At 42.9% G+C, this 20,296-nt stretch overlaps 1 protein-coding gene across 1 annotated transcript in view; it reads right to left on the minus strand.

Moving 5' to 3' along the window:
* Positions 1 to 14,257: 14,257 nt before the first annotated feature.
* The window catches only part of LOC133581922 (nucleolar protein 9), a 70,099-nt gene continuing 64,060 nt past the window's right edge, over positions 14,258 to 20,296 (minus strand). The window contains exons 11-12 of the mRNA XM_061936023.1: positions 15,033 to 15,138; positions 14,258 to 14,917 (exon numbers count right to left, since the gene is read on the minus strand). Coding sequence (XP_061792007.1) covers positions 14,763 to 14,917; positions 15,033 to 15,138 — 261 coding nt within the window. The 3' untranslated portion in view covers positions 14,258 to 14,762. The remainder of the gene's footprint in view (positions 14,918 to 15,032; positions 15,139 to 20,296) is intronic.

Here is a 20,296-nt window from a genome sequence, read left to right on the forward strand (position 1 = left end):
AGAGAAAAGCAAGTGCTGGTAGGCACACCATAGGTGGGTCATCCAACTAGACCGGAGCTCCGGCAGCCTCCTGCAGCTGTGAGGAGGTGCCGGTCATCCTGGGTTTCCCTTGCCATCGGATACAGCTCCCCACAGCGAAGAAGTGACGTTGGAGTCTCCGCGTCTCCCTCGTCGTAAAAGACCTCAACATGCATGCGTAGAAGCTCCACAGCGGTCACAAAGGCGGAAGAAGGCTGCAGCAAAGATGGGATCCCCAATTGTCTTGGTCTCCATGCCATTGGACCCTGGCCTTCTCTTTGCCAAGGACAGTGTGGTGGCTGTCTGTGCACCAGTCTCCCCACTTTAAAAGATTTCACGCACAGGCGTTCTCCTGAAGGCAGACCCACCAACAAGGACAATCGTACTCGTTACGAGTGATCGCCGACGATAGTGTTCCTGGGATTAAAGGCCTCACCTTTTCACTTTCAAACATATTGCTGGGTATTGTGGCCAAACAGCTTCATTTTTGTTTCATCTGACATCACATGGACAAAGATAAGACCTTCTGGAAGGAAAATTCTGTGGCCAATGCTGAAGAAACAAGTCCATGTCAGAAAAACCAACAAATTCAGCTGGAACTGCTGCTTTACAGAGATGAAAAAGGAGGATTACCTCCAAATTCTTCAGGACAAGCTAAAATCATCAGCCCGGAGGTTGGGTCTTGGGCGCAGTTGGGTGTTCCAACAGGACAATGACCCCAAACACACCTCAAAAGTGGTAAAGGAATGGCTAAATCAGGCTAGAATGAAGGTTTTAGAATGGCCTTCACCAAAGTCCTGAGTTAAACGGGTGGACAATGCTGAAGAAACAAGTCCATGTCAGGAAAACCTACAAATTCAGCTGGAACTGGTGCTTTACAGAGAGTAAATGGGACAATGAAAAAAGGAGGATTAACTCCAAATTCTTCAGGACAAGCTAAAAGCATCAGCCCGGAGGTTGGGTCTTGGGCACAGTTAGGTGTTCCAACAGGACAATGACCCCAAACACACGTCAAAAGTGGTAAAGGCATGGCTAAATCAGGCTAGAATGAAGGTTTTAGAATGGCCTTCCCTAGGTTGGATCTGTAACTAAGAGTACAGCCCAAAATGTCTCTCCTCATTGAGCCAAATTGAACTCTGTCTCTGCATGATTCTTTGCTTCTTGTCTGTTTAATAAATGTCATCAGTGTTTGAACCTGACACAATGACCTCAAACACACGTCAAAAGTGGTAAAGGAATGGCTAAATCAGGCTAGAATGAAGGTTTTAGAATGGCCTTCACCAAAGTCCTGACAATGCTGAAGAAACAAGTCCATGTCAGGAAAACCTACAAATTCAGCTGGAACTGCTGCTTTACAGAGAGTAAATGGGACAATGAAAAAAGGAGGATTACCTCCAAATTGTTCAGGACAAGCTAAAATCATCAGCCCGGAGGTTGGGTCTTGGGCGCAGTTGGGTGTTCCAACAGGACAATGACCCCAAACACACCTCAAAAGTGGTCAAGGAATGGCTAAATCAGGCTAGAATGAAGGTTTTAGAATGGCCTTCACCAAAGTCCTGACTTAAAGGTGTGGACAATTCTGAAGAAACAAGTCCATGTCAGAAAAACAACACATTTAGCTGAACAGCACCAATTTTGTCAAGAGGAGTGGTCAAAAACTCAAGCAGAAGCTTGTGGATGGCTACCAAAAGCGCCTTATTGCAGTGAAACTTGAAGAGTCGTAGAAATGATTGGAAACTCTTTTGACCACGACCGTACATCCCAAAAAAAAAAATCCCCCGTCCCCACTGTCCCTGATCCGAGGCTCTATTGGGAATCGGAAGTCATTTGGCCAACTTACCAGGAGGCGCCGGCAGAAAACGAGCAGGACTCGCATCATTAAAGACACGAACCGGAGGAGAGTGGGAGTGGGCGGTAGTCACTAATAGACACTGGAGTAGCGCGCACTGATGACGTGGACTATTTAGATCCTCTTTTATAGCATGCTCGGTAGACAACGGACCCTGTAGGTTACTGAACTACCTTAGTGGCAAATAGGCTACGCACAATCTAGCTGGCGACGCAAAATCGCAAAAGACCCTTTATTTGACACCATGACCCCCTGTGTGTGTTTCTAGTCCTCTTGTCTGTGGACATCTCGGACATGACCGTCCAAGCCATATGCGAGAACCCTTTACGGCAGGAAAGTGGAGAGTAACAAAGGGTTACGGAACTCTTGAACCGACGTGACTAAAGGAGAACAGACCTAAACTACCTGTGGATGTTTGACGTTTCCGTGTTTCCCTTTCCATTCACGTTGCGGGGAATGGGTTCTGTTACGGGTAATCCCGACCAGAACGTTCTGGGTAAGATATCCCAAGCGCACGGCCCACTTGTTTGTCGCAGTCTACGAAGCACCCGCGCATCTTTCCACCGTGAATAAAGTTTTCGTTTGACATCCCAACGATGCGTCTTGTGCTTTTATTTTGGCAGTTTCTTACATCAGTGTTCCCCAACCATAGGTCCGCATCGATACTTGGGTGGAATACACTTTTTCACCACTCGTGGCAGTAATGACAATGTCAAACAAACAGAAGAAGTCTGGAGATAAAGTCATAGAGAAGTATGGTAAGCGCACAAATTATGACTAAAGTGGCTAATTCTATTGACAGCCTAGACTACTGCAACTCACTTCTTGTCGGGATCCCCAGCAAGAACTTCCAGAAGCTGCAGTACATACAGAATAATGCTGCTAGGATCCTGATGAGAGTGCGGAAATACCACCACATCACACCAATTCTCAAATCCCTTCGCTGGCTTCATGTTCCAATCAGGATTGAATAAAAAGTCTCCCTACTAACTCACCAGTGCCTCCATGGAAATGCCCCCCTCTACCTCAAAGAACTGCTCACCCCCAAATCCTCCACACAACACCTCCGCTCCGGACAGGCTAACCTCCTCCAACCTCCGAGGACAAAGCTCCTAAACATGGGAGACCGGGCTTTCTGCTCCGCCGCTCCCAGTCTGTGGAACGCTCTCCCTGACCACCTGAGGGCACCACAGACTGTGGATGCTTTTAAAAAAGGCTCAAAAACGCTTCTTTTTAAAAAAAAGCCTTTTTTTAGATATATGTGTGCCCGTTTTAGCTATTAGGCTGTTCTAGTTTTTATTTTTATTTATTTATTATTTTATTTATTTATTTATTTTAATGCACTGTAGCACTTTGAGGTTGTTTGCTCAATGTAAAGTGCTTTTACAAACAAAATATTTTATTATTATTATTAGTTAAGAAAGTTTTGTTTGTTTGTTGTGCTTTTATTTTGACAGTTTCTTACATCAGTGTTCCCTAACCATAGGTCCGTATCGATACTCCGTTGTAATACACTTTTCCACCACTCGTGGCAGTAATGACAATGTCAAACAAACAGAAGAAGTCTGGAGCTATAGTCATAGAGAAGTTTCTTAAGCGCACAAATTATGACTAAAGTGGATAAAAGGGACGGCGTGGCGCAGTGGAAGAATGGCCGTGCGCGACCCAAGGGTCCCTGGTTCAATCCCCACCTAGTACCAACCTCATTATGTCCGTTGTGTCCTGAGCAAGACATTTCACCCTTGCTCCTGATGGGTGCTGGTTAGCGCCTTGCATGGCAGCTCCCTCCATCAGTGTGTGAATGTGTGTGTGAATGGGTAAATGTGGAAGTAGTGTCAAAGCGCTTTGAGTACCTTGAAGGTAGAAAAGCGCTATACAAGTACAACCCATTTATTTATTTATTTATAATTTTATTGACAGCTTAGTTGAGAAAGTTTTGTTTGACATCCCAACGATGCGTCTTGTGCTTTTATTTTGACAGTTTCTTAACCATAGGGCTCCTAGAGGGCCTCCAAAAAATGTCGTGGTCCATACAGGTCGTTTCGGTACTCAGGTGTAGTACACTTTTCCACCACTTGTGGCAGTAATGACAATCAAACAAACAGAAGAAATCTGGAGCTAAAGTCATAGAGAAGTGTGTTAAGCGCACAAATTATGACTAAAGTGGATAATTTTATTGACAGCTTAGTTAAGAAACTTAATTCAATGTATCCAATTCAATCAATTGCTTGCATTGTTAGCCGCTTCTTCCGAGTAATTTTTCACTATTTATTACGCCGAATTCTTGTCTTACGTAAATTCCAGGATTTTCCAGAATTCCTGGTTTTCTAAAGCCCTATTTCCACCCTTTTTTCTGGCGACTACTCCTCTCACATTTTTCAACCCACTTCAACCGTTCCACCGCCCAATCATTCCTCTTAATCAAGACAAAAAAACTATTTTATTTTTTTGTTACTGGGAAAATTCCCGGTTTTCCCGAAATTCCGTAATACCATTTCTCAATTCATCCTTCAACATTTCTCGACCGATTTGAAAAATGCATACACCAACCATTTCAACTCATTCTGACCATTCAAGTTTTTTTTTTACCATTTTCCAAAAATTCCCGCTTTTTGCGAAATTCCCAATTTTTTCTGAAATTTCCATTGAAATCAATGGGACATTCTCCAAAGTTCCACAATTCCTAAATTGTTCATCTGATTCAAACTGTTCCAACTTCTAAATATTCAGTCTATTCAAGAATTGTGTGCTCTACTTCAAAAATTCTAATAAAAAAATTCCCCAGATTTCCCATAATTCCTTTTTTTTTTTTTTTGCATTTTCCCCATTCAAAATGAATTGGCCATTTTTCAAACTTCCACAATTCCCACATTCTTCAACCCATTCCACATTTAACACATTCCACCATTCTGGAAATTCAAACTACCTTTTTTCCAAGTTCAAAAAAATTCCAGATTTTCCCAAAATTCCCTAATACCATTTACTACTTGAACATTTCTTGCCCGATTTAAACAATTCCAACACCAACCAATTCAGCTAATTCAGGACATTCATGCTCCTAATCTTTTTTTTTTTTTAAAGTCCAGCTTTTCCCAAAATTCCCAAATTTCCAGGAAGTTTCCGTTGAAATGAATGGGACATTTTTCCAAGTTGCACAATTCCCAAATTTTTCAACCCATTTAAACCATTCCACCTTCAACACATTGCACCAGTCTGGAAATTCAAACTACCTTTTTTTCCAAGTTAAAAAAAAATTCCAGATTTTCCCGAAATTCCCTAATACCATTTACTACTTCAACATTTCTTGCCCGATTTAAACAATTCCAACACCAACCAATTCAGCTCATTCAGGACATTCATGCTCCTAATCATTTTTAAAAAAAATCCCGCTTTTCCCAAAATTCCCAAATTTCCAGGAAGTTCCCATTGAAATGAATGGGACATTTTTCCAAGTTGCACAATTCCCACATTTTTCAACCCATTCCACCTTCAACACATTGCACCAGTCTGGAAATTCAAACTACCTTTTTTTCCAAGTTCAAAAAAAATTCCAGATTTTCCCGAAATTCCCTAATACCATTTACTACTTCAACATTTCTTGCCCGATTTAAACAATTCCAACACCAACCAATTCAGCTCATTCAGGACATTCATGCTCCTAATCATTTAAAAAAAAATATCCCGCTTTTCCCAAAATTCCCAAATTTCCAGGAAGTTCCCAGTGAAATTAATGGGACATTTTTTCAAGTTGCACAATTCCCACATTTTTCAACCTATTCAAACTATTCCAACATCAACACATTCCACTCATCCTGGACATTCAAACTAACACTTTTCCAAGTTCCAAAACAAATTCCGGTTCAAACTCTTCAACATTCAAACCATTCCAACATTCAAACTATTCTTACATTCATACTACATTTCAGTTCAACTTCAGCATTGGAGCGTTCACACGCAATTCCTTCAGGAATTGCCTGATCTAGTTCTAATAGTAGTTCCTATTCATTTGAATTATTAAATATGGCTTGAAACACAATTTTCGTGTATTTTAGTCCTGTTGTATTAGCTTGGCTACATTGTTATTCGAGCCCCTACCTCAATATACTTTACAGTCCGTCTTGTATTCTTCATGAGATATTTGAGATACGCAACTTTTAAAATGCTAGCAGACATATTAGGTATATTTGCACAAATATTTGTATCGGACCAGTATCGCCGATACCAGTCATGTCAGAGAAAACCATCGGTATCGCACATCACTAACCGAAGAAGATCCCTCCCTGTTGGCTTCCTGATGGTCTATGAATGAACAATTCTGTAATTATACCCACTCGACAGCCATTGTGGTCCCTTGACAGGGTTCCTTTTTTGTCTTTTGAGTTCTTCCTCGCCCGAATGTGGGTTTAGATCGGGGGAACGTCGTTGTGAGTTTGTGAAGCCGTTCAAGATACTTGTGACGAAGGGCTATATAAATACATTTTGACTGATAATTGATTAGTGTGTTCTCCCTTGAATAAAATGCAAGTAAATGTGAGCTGTTTTAATTTAAAAAAGGGAAAAAAGGTCAACAGGTCTACAACTTGGCCTAGTACCTGACTGCCCCCTAGCTAGAGATACGGTGAAGACCTCAACGGCAGAGCAGGCGGAAGACGGTAGATGTAAGAACTACCACGACGGCTGCGATGGCGGAAGAAGGCTGCAGCAGAAAAGGGTCCCCAGTCGTCTTGGACTCCATGCCACTGGACCCAGACCCGGATCTGTCAAGGATCGTGTGGTGACTGTCTGTGCACCAGTCTCCCCACGTTAAACAAAGTCACGCACGGGCATCCTCCATATAAGGGATACACCCCTACCAGGAGGATCGCCATACTCGTTTCGAGTGACTGATGCGGGTTTATTGACTTTTAAATGCGCCAAAAAATAACCCGTTTTGAAGTGATTCAATGCGCCGTAGAGCGTAAATGTGATTCTGTATAGTATTTCTCCATAAATTATGGTATTTTGAGAGGTAATCATTGAAGTCGGATATCACTGAAAGCGTAGGTGGGAAACGCACGGCCCGCCACTGGATGATTCCCATGTGTGGCGACCGGGTCGCATGGTGATGCGGGGGTCGTTCTCCCAAGATGCAGACGAACTCCGGACACAGCGTGCAGGTAGGAAATGAGTTATTAAGATAAATCATACAGGGAAAAAATAAGGGTGTGCTCATAGCACGGGAGGGAAAGCTAAGGAGGCTAGCGCGGGAGCTAGCATACACAAACAGGAATCAAAAGTCGCCAACTGTGGCGGGTAGCAAATTAGGAAGCCAGACTGACTGACGGAAAAGGCTGGAATAAATAGTGCTCTGATTAGTGCTCGGGAAACAGGTGAGCGTCCCGAACACCAATCAGAGACAGGTGGAAACAATAAGCACCCATGGAAACAGAAAACAAACCCAGGGGTGCACAAAGACAGGAACTGAGGGAGTCCAAAAACCAACAGAACATGATCCGGGCAGCGGATCATAACAACATGGGATCGAAACTTCGGGAGATAAAAGGTTTGGGCCTACTTCCTATTCAAAAACGGAGAGGTGGAAGAGACCAATGATCCGTGTTAAATCTGAGAGGAGCGACTGACTCGAAAGTTCTGTTGTTTGATCACAAAGGTGTTTTATGCAGTCGTGTCCTATTCAGCAAAGTTTCTGCGCTCCTAAAATAAGAAGCACAGTTCTCCAAAATCTCCAATTAAGAATTAAGCGTCTTGCTAAGGTCACGTGAGTGAATGAAGAATTATTCTTCCCTGAACTGCAGTTAATATTTTTCCCCAGCTGGTGAACTTCCTTTGACCCCATAAGAATCCATAGCCGGCATAAATAGAGGCTTAATCTAAGTACGTAGTACAGAAAATCCTATTAGCAACTGTCTACTTTCGGTCAACGTCAGGGAGAATTACAATGAAGATGCAATATCCGGGTCATTCGGGGGTTCGGGAGGCGACAGAGTCAATGGTACCATGGCAGCGCTGTAACAAGCAGTCTAAAAACGACTGGCATTTGACTCCTGAATCAACTTGGTAAAGGAAATTCCTCCCAAATCCCAAAAAGCAGTGACACTTATTTCCCCTAACGCCGCCGAGCAACGGTCTACGGCTGGTCTCGAAACAAGAGCGCCTTCAGCCGCGACTCTCTCTCTCGGTCGTCCTCAGCCGTCGTTGTCTCCAGTCATCCCGGTTCTCCATACATCCGGCCAGCTCGTTGGTGCTTTGTGCTCCCGCATCATTCTTGAGTACGTCCACATATGTTACAGTGGGATATCCTCGTGACCGGTGCCCACGTGTTGGCTCCCACAGTACCAGTTTGCTGGCTGGCAGCTCCTGGTGTCTTTGGCAGTGTCCTGCTAGTCTCCTTCTCCTAGCGGCTATTTTGTCGCTCACCCTGTGTATTCCGGCATACAGATTCTCGTTGGTAACATGCGTACTCTCGCTGATGTTGAGCACTACACGTAGCATTCTGGTGTAGCACCCGTCTAAAGACTTCCGCAGGGTTGGCTTCGGGGTCCAGCATTCACTGCCATATAGGAGAGCAGATTCCACAGTGGAGTGCCATCTCCGGGTTGGGGAGGAGATCTTGCCCCAAGTGGAGGAGTTCAAGTACCTTGGAGGCTTGTTCACGAGTGAGGGAAGAGTGGATCGTGAGATCGATGCGGAGTCTTCAGTAATGCGGACGCTGTATCGATCAGTTGTGGTGAAGAAGGAGCTGAGCCGGAAGGCAAAGCTCTCAATTTACCGGTCGATCTACGTTCCCATCCTCACCTATGGTCATGAGCTTTGGGTTATGACCGAAAGGACAAGATCACAGGTACAAGCGGCCGAAATGAGCTTCCTCCGCCGGGTGGCAGGGCTCTCCCTTAGAGATAGGGTGAGAAGCTCTGTCATCCGGGAGGAACTCAAAGTAAAGCCGCTGCTCCTCCACACGGAGAGAAGCCAGATGAGGTGGTTCGGGCATCTGGTCAGGATGCCACCCGAACGCCTCCCTAGGGAGGTTTTGGGCACGTCCGGCCGTTAGGAGACCACAGGGAAGACCCAGGACACGTTGGGAAGAGTATGTATCCCGGCTGGCCTGGGAACGCCTCGGGATCCCCCGAGAGGAGCTGGACGAGGTGGCTGGGGGGAGGAAAGTCTGGGCTTCCCTGCTTAGGCTGATGCTCCCACGACCCCACCTCGGATAAGTGGAAGAAGATGGATGGATGGATGGATTCCACAGTCGCGTAGAAGAAGCTGAGTTTTATTTGTCGGGGGAGATTGTAGTCCCACGAGACCGATCACGAGAAACCAATGTGGTTCCGAGGTTATGACGCCGGTAAAGGAACTACCTGAAGGGAATCTACGGGAGGACTCTTGAGAGGAACGACAACTGGCAAAGAGACAAGAGGTTTGGAAAAAAAAGCAAGAGAGGGAGATGGAGAAATGCTTTGAAGAGTAATGGTTGCTTGGAGACTGTCGTCTAGGAGACGACGAGTCCCAGAGTCCTTTCGTATCTCAGCTGTCCTACATATTAAGTCCTTTGTTTAACTTTTGCAATTAGTAGGTCAGTACCAAATAGTCACGAGGACAAAAGAAGGAGATGGGCTGAAATGAAATATATAATCCAACAAAAGGTTGGATTTGGTGTCTCGAACAATACGATCGTTTACTGACACCCGATCACTCTGGCATTGTGACAGCGATCCTCCCTCTCTCTGACTCATTCTGGGGGCCGGCACTGTCATTTTTTCCTGGTGCGAAGGGAGACGGGTCTTCAAGAAGACAGTGGATGTTTAAAAGACAAAACGGTGAATGGTTTTTTGGAGCGATTTCAGAGTATTTTCAGCACGCTTTGCGCAAGACTAATGAGAGGTTTCCTTGATGTGTGGGCGTAGGTGCGGTGCGGGTGGCTACACCGCTAACACACCGCCACTGTGGTGCAAATTGGGCACGCACGGGAAAGGTTGAGGCAAGATATTGTCACCAGAGGTGGGGGTTGGGTGTTAATGACTCAATGGAAGTCATTTGATGTGATCTGTGTTCAAGGAGCAATGACTCAAGTATCGCTCAAAAGGTCATCGCGCCCTGCCATTTGTCTCCGAGAAGTAGCTAAAACAACCTAAGCAACAAGGACGAGCTAGGACCAGTCAGCTAATTTCATACCCCAACCCCAACCCTCTAACCCTAAGCCTTATAAGGCGCAATGCTGATGAGCAGGTCTATTTTCATACAAATAGATACATGTAGCCACCCACACCTCACCTACACCCAATACTTTGAAATCACTACAAAAAGCGTTATAAGGCGCATTAAAGGGGTCATATTATTATGATTTTTTTCTAATCAGTGTTTTTCAACCACTGCGCTTTGTAAAAGTCGGAATGTGTCGGTTGAGACGAGGATGGTTTGTTGTGATCCCGATATGCAGAGCACAGCGGGAGGCAGCGTGCAGGTAAAAAGGTATGTAAGGCTTAAACCAAAAATGAACAAAAGGGAAAGGAAAAGGCAATGGCTATGCAAAACTAAAGTAAAACAGAACCGGCTACAAAGTAAACAGAATCAGAATGCTGGACGACAGCAAAAACTTACGAAGTCCACAAAGTACAACAATGTCCACACAAAGAAGGATAGCGACAACGTAAATAACCTTGCTTGCTAACACAAAGCAGGTGCGCGGAATAGCGCTCAAAGGAAGACATGAAGCTGCTACAGGAAAACACCTACAAAACAGGAAGGGCCACCAAAATAACAGCGCAAGACAAGAACTAAAGCACAACACACAGGAAAACACCAACAAACTCAAAATAAGTCACAACGACCTGGTGGAGATTCATTTTTTAACGTTTTCTGCTGGTGGTCTACACGTATCTCTTATGTGTGACTGACATCATATTGCAGTCTACACTTATCTCTTATGTGTGACTGCCATCATACTGCAGTCTACACGTATCTCTTATGTGTGACTGCCATCATACTGCAGTCTACACGTATCGCTTATGTGTGACTGCCATTTACTGTTTACAATTATCATTTCACCATGTACCATATAAAATGGCTTGGAGATCGGTAAGGTCTCAGGGGCCGGACATCAAAGTGTGGATCTTACCTTAGAAAGTTGTGAAGTGAAGTGTGAAGTGAATTATATTTATATAGCGCTTTTCTCTAGTGACTCAAAGCGCTTTACATAGTGAAGACACAATATCTAAGTTACATTTAAACCAGTGTGGGTGGCACTGGGAGCAGGTGGGTAAAGTGTCTTGCCCAAGGACACAACGGCAGTGACTAGGATGGCAGAAGCGGGGATCGAACCTGCAACCCTCAGGTTGATGGCACGGCCACTCTACCAACCGAGCTATACCGCCCCAAGTTCCTTTGAGACTGCGTTTACTTATTTACGAAGTAAACACATCCGCTTTCACACAGCACTGTCAATAAAGTCATTATTCCGCCCTCGCTACTCGTTTCCCGCGTGTGCAGCCAGACAGATAGTTAACAAGTTTAGTTGATGATTGATGTTCCTTCTTTTGTATTATTTTTCTTCCTCAATTTTAGGTTAGTAAAACTGAAAATATAAACGTTACAAAAGTGTAACATCCATTGCGTATGTTACATGAATAAAATAGAGGGTTTGGTGTTAATACACACAGCAAACGTTGCGCAAGGCGTAGCTTTATCGCCCCCTGCTGGTCAAAGTCAGCGTATTTAACCAGTTTTAAACAACCAAAAACAACACGACCACGAATACAAAATACATCAAAGTCAGCAATTTCAATACGTTCACACTTTCTTGTACTCACCCACTGCTTCTTGGCTGTGACCCACATGCTTCGCGGTTGCCCCCTGCGGGGTGGCGGGAATACTGCATACAGGAGCAACCCTAGTTAGAATGGGTTCATCAAGCATTCGGGTGATGTCGGCCGGCCAAATGAAAAGCTTGGGCGAACTGGGGGTATTGCAGCTGCTGTTTCTGCTGCCCGTGGCTGCTGGGTCCGGTGCGGGGCTGCTGGGTCCGGTGCGGGGCTGCTGGGTCCGGTGCGGGGCGGTTGCTCGGCGAACTTGCCGGATTCATTCTCGTTTCTTGTCGTGCTTTGGCGGGCCGCCATTTGTGTAGCGCAGATGTAAATTCTGAGTAATATTTCAAGCTAAAAATGACTTAAATACAGAAACTGGATAAAGGAGAAATCCCAATAGCGTTGTTTTGAGAATATTGTGATATCTGAGGGCTCATAAAAGTATTGTACAGGCGTTTTGATGGCATGAATACGTGCTGCTGTAGTCATATTTCATGATTTCATGTACCAGCTCACTATACTGACTGCGATGCCATCTTTCATCCAAGTGCCATGATTTATCAAGGCAAATCATACAATCAAAAATAATGAAATGCAGAATGTCCATCTTTGATGAGGACATTTGCCATTTTGTGCTGCTGTTAATTGCTTGGAAATTCACACTGAAATGTAACATTACTACTTTATAGTGTGGAGAATGCATATATGTTTAAGAGTTATTTCTTTATTCATAGGCATGTTTGGATCAGCTAGTATTTTTCCATGTATACTCTGTATACTTGTTTCTCTTTGTCTGCAGATGTCTGTGTAGTGTTTTAGGCATTGGAATGTGAGAGAGATGCATCCCCCTCCTTATCTTATCAGTGTTGGGGAAGGGGGAGGCATTCCTTTCTGGGGGGTGGGGAGACTGTTTTTGTATTCAAGAAGTTGTCTCTTTCCGTTTGAATGTGAGACCAATTCGAGATGACCGCATTGGTGTGGACTGGTCTCCTAAAGCTTTGGTAAAACTTGATAATATTCCTATTCTGTCTTGATGGTCCTTCTTACTCTGCATATATGTCATCTAAAGAACTTGGGATTGACCAGTGACTTTAATTCCTTGAGAGGAAGACTGGTCAGACGCAACAATTGTCACTCGCCCGAGAAAAACTTTTACCGAGTTTGAGGTGTTTTGTTCCTTTTGGCTTGAAAGTAGAAAACCATCAAGGAACATCATTTGAGTCACAATGGTTCAAGTATTCATTAAGTGAGTTAATTAGTGTGTGTGTGTGACACTAATTGTTTTATTACTGTGCCAAATAAAGACATTGTGATGACAAGTGCAGTCTCGGGAAAACACTTTGGACACACCTTCTCGTTCAATGAGTTTTCTTTATTTTCACGACTATTTACATTGTAGATTGTCACTGAAGGCATCAAAACTATGACTGAGCACATGTTGAGTTATGTACTTAACGAAAAAAAAGGTGAAATAACTGAAAACATGTTTTATATTCTATTTTCCTCAAGATAGCCACCCTTTGCTCTGATTACTGCTTTGCGCACTCTTGGCATTCTCTTCATGAGCTTCAAGAAGTGGTTTTCCCTTCACAGGTGTCATAGTTTTGATACCTTCAGTGACAATCTACAATGTAAATAGTCAAGAAAGTAAAGAAAACGCCTTGAAATGAGAAGGTGTGTCCAAACTTTTGTCAGTTGCTACAGAGCTCCAAACTTCATGTGACCTTCCAATTAGCCCACGTACAGTACGCAGAGAGCGTCATGGAATGGGTTTCCATGGCCGAGTGGCCGCATCTAAGCCATACGTCACCGAGTCCAGTGCAAAGCGTGGGATGCAGTGGTGTAAATTTGGTGGAGATGGAATTATGGTGTGGGGTTGTTGTCAGGAGTTGGAACTTTGAATGCTCCAGGATACCAAAACCTTTTGGACAATTCCGCGCTCCCAATTTTGTGGGAACAGTTTGGAGCGGGCCCCTTCCTCTAACGACATGACTGTGCACCAATGCACAAAGCAAGGTCCATAAAGACATGGATGACCGAGTCTGGTGTGGATGAACTTGACTGGCCTGACCTGAACCCGATGGAACACATTTGGGATGAATTAGAACAGAGACTGAGAGCCAGGCCTTCTGGACCTCACAAATGCGCTTTTGGAAGAATGGTGGAAAATTCCTATAAACACACTTTGCAACCTTGTGAACAAAGCAAGGTCCATAAAGACATGGATGAAAGAGTCTGGTGTGGATGAACTTGACTGGCCTGCACAGAGTCCTGACCTGAACCCCGATAGAACACCTTTGGGATGAATTAGAATGGAGACTGAGAGCCAGGCCTTCTCCACCAACACCAATGTGCTTTTGGAAGAATGGTGGAAAATTCCTATAAAACACACTCCGCAACCTTGTGGACAGCCTTACATACTCAACATACTCACCTCATAAAAGGTACACAACCCCACTATATGCCTGTCACCGTTTCCTGTATTTGTATTTTATTAATAAGAGTGACTAATTTGCAAAATAAATGTTTACCAGAGAATTTGACAACCAATCTTATAGGCAAATGTGTTACGTGACCAGAAAACATCCCTACGTTTAGTAAGTCTGAGTTTTATTCCTGCTCTTATTAGTGGTGTTTGTTCTGTCTAACATAGGAAGATACATTCCAATATCGATACAATGTTATCTTCTTTAACCTCTAAAGGCTTAGTAGCCACATGCGGGGACAGCACCTTTTAGCTTTTATTTCCAAAATTGTGTACACTACTGAATTGGGGTCTTATGGCCACTTATGTGGACACTTATACTGCCATCTGGTGGTGTCAGAGGAGTATAACATAAAATGGAATTTGGAAAAAAATAGTGTAAAAATAAGAATTAGAATGTCACTAAACATTAAGTACACATTTATGTACTTATGGACTAAGTACATCATATCAAAAAATTATTTTTTGTTTTTATTCTAATAAGGGTCCAATAAGCCCAAATAGCAAAAAAAACATGTAAACAAACAGCTTGGGCCTTAAGAGGTTAATATTGGAATTTACACGGTGGTCATAATCAAATGTAATAAAAACGTACTGAAAGGCCTTTTTAGTTCTACTCCAGAATATCATTGAAAAGTTTGCGCTTCTTGGACTCGCCGGTTTGGATTTCCTGCCAGACGGCTCGGCGGTGAATAAAGTGTGAGAGTGCGAATTTCCCCCACACGTGGCGGGCAAATTGGTCCGACCTCAGCTGGATTTCGCCCGGCGCTGGGATTAAAAATAAAAAAAACAGCGAGGGGAGGAAGGATCATTAACACACAAGTGAACCGGATATAAAATCCACCATCCTTGAATAGATTTTCCACAGAAAAAATATCATTACCAAGCTCCTGTGCGATACTTTGTCTGTGACTGACTGAGGCATTGCTCCATATGGCCTCCAGCAATCGACTGCCCAACCTGGAGCACGCCATCCGCACGTACAAACCCTGGGGAGAAGGAGATTGGATAGAGAAAGGGAGGTTATTACCAATTTCATGTGTTCGGACCATTAAGTAGGGCAGGACGATTACGGGAATAATGATAATCACGATTATTTTTGATTGATATTAACAAGATTAGTATTAAGCTATAAAGCTACGAACTATGGGAGACCCGGCTTTCTGCTCCGCCGCGCCCTGTCTGTGGAATGCTCTCCCTGACCCCCTGAGGGCACCGCAGACCGTGGATGCTTTTAAAAAAGGCTTAAAAACCCTTCTTTAAAAAAAAGCCTTTTTATAGATATATGCATACTAGTTCTAGCTATTAGGCTGTTCTAGTTTTTATTTGTATTTATTTATTTATTTATTTTTCAATACACTGTAGCACTTTGAGGTTGTTTGCTCAACGTAAAGTGCTTTTTACAAATAAAATCTATTATTATTATTATCATTATATAATTATTTGAAAACATGAGCATTTATTGTAGGACCAAAACTCCATTTCATATATACAGTCGTGGTCAAAAGTGTACGTACACTTGTAAAGAACATCATGTCATGGCTGTCTTGAGTTTCCAATCATTTCTACGATTCTTTTTTTTTTTTGTGATAGAGTGATCAGAGCATCACATCACATGGACAAAGACAAAGATAAGACTGTTAGAATAATTTTATCTAAGTTATCAAAAACTTTGTGTTGAAATTAGTTCCCGGTGAGAAGACCAAAAGCTGCACTGCAAAAAGTCAGTGTTCAAAAACAAGAAAAAAAACAATACAAAAATGAGGGGTATTTTATTTGAACTAAGCAAAATTATCTGCCAATAGAACAAGAAAATTTGGCTTGTCAAGACTTTCCAAAAACGAGTAAAAATAAAGCTGCAAGCAGCGATAGACGGGACCGACTTTGACGGCTCATAAAATCCAAACCGGAGCAGTAATTAAAACTCTTTCATCAACTTTTAATCAGAAGGGTTCAATCTCTCTCCTGTGCTAATTTGTGTCTGTGTTTTCTTCCTAGGGGGCGCTGGAGCGCAATTTTGAGTTTTGGGGTTTGGTTTTTTAATTAGATCGCAATTTTCACCAGTCCTGATGTGTGTGATTTTTGTTAAGGGGGTCAAATTACAGCTCAAAGAGGCGGCGGTATAATAATAATAATAAAACGCTAGAAGTACAATAGGGTCCTCTGTCCCAAAGGGACTCGGTCCCTAATTAGCTAACTTCAATGAACCCAAACATACCTTAAAATAAGTATATTCTCACTAATAACAAGTGCGCTTTTCTTGGTAGAAAAATAAAGAGACTTTTTTGCTCAATGTGTTGAAAAATATTCTTAAATGAAGTAAATGCGGGTGCCATTATCTTGACATAATGATATGCGCTCGGCATTACATTTACTTATACTAAAAACTAATTTATTGTTCTTAATGGAAAGGCAACAAGGCAACCGCTTGTTACTCTCGGGGTCTTCTAGCCGAAACAGAAAGATATTGTTTTAACCCAAGGACTACAAAGCGGAGAGAAGGCAGGATCTGCCCAATTTCCAGACGACCTCTTTTTGAACCTCCTTTTTCAACTGTTTTACGAACCTCTTTTACGACCTTTTCTTTTGAACTGTTGTAATCAAAGGCGGTGCCTGTTTACGACCTCGTCCCTTAGAAGCAGCTGTCGCCATGTGGTCAGAGAAAGTCCAAATAAAGGGGGAGGCGTACAATCTTTCGCCAGAGCGCGCTGGAAGACTGTACAAAGAGTACAGACCAGGCGTCTCTCCTCAAATTGAGCCAAATTGAATTCTGTCTGTTTAATTCTTTGCTTCTTGTCTTGTTTAATAGATCAGTGTTTGAACCTGACAAAGACCTTCTGGAGGAAAGTTCTGTGGTCAGATGAAACAAAAATGGAGCTGTTTGGCCACAACACCCAGCAATATGTTTGGAGGAGAAAAGGTGGGGCCTTTAATCCGAGGAACACCATGCCTACCGTCAAGCATGGTGGTGGTAGTATTATGCTCTGGGCCTGTTTTGATTTACAGAGAGTAAATGGGACAATGAAAAAGGAGGATTACCTCCAAATTCTTAGGAATAAAATCAACTACCGCATCGGCACGGACTACAGTGGCGGACGTGCGCACATTTTCATGACTTATGCAGATCTCAAATAGACATCAGAAGGTACAAAAAGTTGCTTTTGGATAATATTGTGAGACAAAACGCCAGATAAAATTTTGCGGTCCTTATACACACACCATAGTAACACTTGTATCTCTGATTACGGTAGCCGTAATGGGCCGACAATCCATCAAGCGGTGCGGCTTCTAAGTCACACTAAAGCATTTTGACAGATTTTTGAGTGCAGTGGGTAATGTTGTTTATTTTCAAATGGAACATTTAAAGTTTTGGTGTTTTTACTGGCGTCGCATTGCAGTCTACACGTATCTCTTATGTGTGACTGCCATCACGTTGCAGTCTACACGTATCTCTTGTGTGACTGCCATCATATTGCAGTCTACACGTATCTCTTATGTGTGACTGCCATCACATTGCAGTCTACACGTATCTCTTATGTGTGACTGCCATCAAATTGCAGTCTACACGTATCTCTTATGTGTGACTGCCATCACATTGCAGTCTACACGTATCTCTTATGTGTGACTGCCATCATATTGCAGTCTACACGTATCTCTTATGTGTGACTGCCATCATATTGCAGTCTACACATATCTCTTATGTGTGACTGCCATCATATTGCAGTCTACACGTATCTCTTATGTGTGACTGCCATCATATTGCAGTCTACACGTATCTCTTATGTGTGACTGCCATCACATTGCAGTCTACACATATCTCTTCTGTGTGACTGCCATTATATTGCAGCCTACACGTATGCATCTCTTGTGTGACTGCCATCACATTGCAGTCTACACGTATCTCTTATGTGTGACTGCCATCATATTGCAGTCTACACGTATCTCTTATGTGTGACTGCCATCATATGGCAGTCTACACGTATCTCTTATGTGTGACTGCCATCAAATTGCAGTCTACACGTATCCCTTATGTGTGACTGCCATTATATTGCAGTTTACACGTATCTCTTATGTGTGACTGCCATCATATTGCAGTCTATATGTATCTCTTATATGTGTGACTGCCATCATATTGCAGTCTACACGTATCCCTTATGTGTGACTGCCATCATATTGCAGTCTTCATGTATCTCTTATGTGTGACTGCCATCATATGACAGTCTACACGTATCTCTTATGTGTGACTGCCATCATATTGCAGTCTACATGTATCTCTTATGTGTGACTGCCATCATATTGCAGTCTCCATGTATCTCTTATGTGTGACTGCCATCATATTGCAGTCTACACATATCTCTGTGTGACTGCCATCATATTGCAGTCTACACGTATCTCTTATGTGTGACTGCCATCACATTGCAGTCTACACGTATCTCTTATGTGTGACTGCCATCACATTGCAGTCTACACGTATCTCTTATGTGTGACTGCCATCATATTGCAGTCTACATGTATCTCTTATGTGTGACTGCCATCATATTGCAGTCTACACGAATCTCTTATGTGTGACTGCCATCATATTGCAGTCTACACGTATCTCTTCTGTGTGACTGCCATCACATTGCCCGCTACACGTATCTCTTATGTGTGACTGCCATCATATGACAGTCTACACGTATCTCTTATGTGTGACTGCCATCATATTGCAGTCTACACGTATCTCTTATGTGTGACTGCCATCATATTGCAGTCTACACGTATCTTTTTTGTGTGACTGCCATCACATTGCAGTTTACATGTATCTCTTATATGTGTGACTGCCATCACATTGCAGTCTACATGTATCTCTTATGTGTGACTGCCATCATATTGCAGTCTACACGTATCTCTTATGTGTGACTGCCATCATATTGCAGTCTACACGTATCTTTTTTGTGTGACTGCCATCACATTGCAGTCTACACGTATCTCTTATGTGTGACTGCCATGACATTGCAGTCTACATGTATCTCTTATATGTGTGACTGCCATCACATTGCAGTCTACATGTATCTCTTATGTGTGACTGCCATCACGTTGCAGTCTACACGTATCTCTAATGTGTGACTGCCATCATATTGCAGTCTACACATATCTCTTATGTGTGACTGCCATCATATTGCAGTCTACACGTATCTCTTATGTTTGACTGCCATCATATTGCAGTCTACATGTATCTCTTATGTGTGACTGCCATCATATGACAGTCTACACGTATCTCTTATGTGTGACTGCCATCATATTGCAGTCTACACGTATCTTTTTTGTGTGACTGCCATCACATTGCAGTGTACACATATCTCTTATGTGTGACTGCCATCATATTGCAGTCTACATGTATCTCTTATATGTGTGACTGCCATCACATTGCAGTCTACATGTATCTCTTATATGTGTGACTGCCATCAAATCTCAGTCTACACGTATCCCTTGTGTGACTGCCATAATATTGCAGTCTACATGTATCTCTTATGTGTGACTGCCATCATATTGCAGTCTACACATATTTCTTATATGTGACTGCCATCACATTGCAGTTTACCCGTATCTCTTATGTGTGACTGCCATCACATTGCAGTCTCCATGTATCTCTTATGTGTGACTGCCATCATATTGCAGTCTACACATATCTCTTATGTGTGACTGCCATCATATTGCAGTCTACACGTATCTCTTATGTGTGACTGCCATCATATTGCAGTCTACACGTATCTCTTATGTGTGACTGCCATCATATTGCAGTCTACACGTATCTCTTATGTGTGACTGCCATCATATTGCAGTCTACGTGTATCTCTTATATGTGTGATTGCCATCATATTGCAGTCTACACAAATCTCTTATGTGTGACTGCCATCATATTGCAGTCTACACGTATCTCTTATGTGTGACTGCCATCACATTGCAGTATACACGTATCTCTTATGTGTGACTGCCATCACATTGCAGTCTACACGTATCTCTTATGTGTGACTGCCATCATATTGCAGTCTACACGTATCTCTTATGTGTGACTGCCATCATATTGCAGTCTACATGTATCTCTTGTGTGTGACTGCCATCACATTGCAGTCTACACGTATCTCTTATGTGTGACTGCCATCACAT

Source organism: Nerophis lumbriciformis, linkage group LG03 (genome assembly GCF_033978685.3).
Source record: "Nerophis lumbriciformis linkage group LG03, RoL_Nlum_v2.1, whole genome shotgun sequence".
NCBI classification, from domain to species: Eukaryota; Metazoa; Chordata; class Actinopteri; order Syngnathiformes; family Syngnathidae; genus Nerophis; species Nerophis lumbriciformis.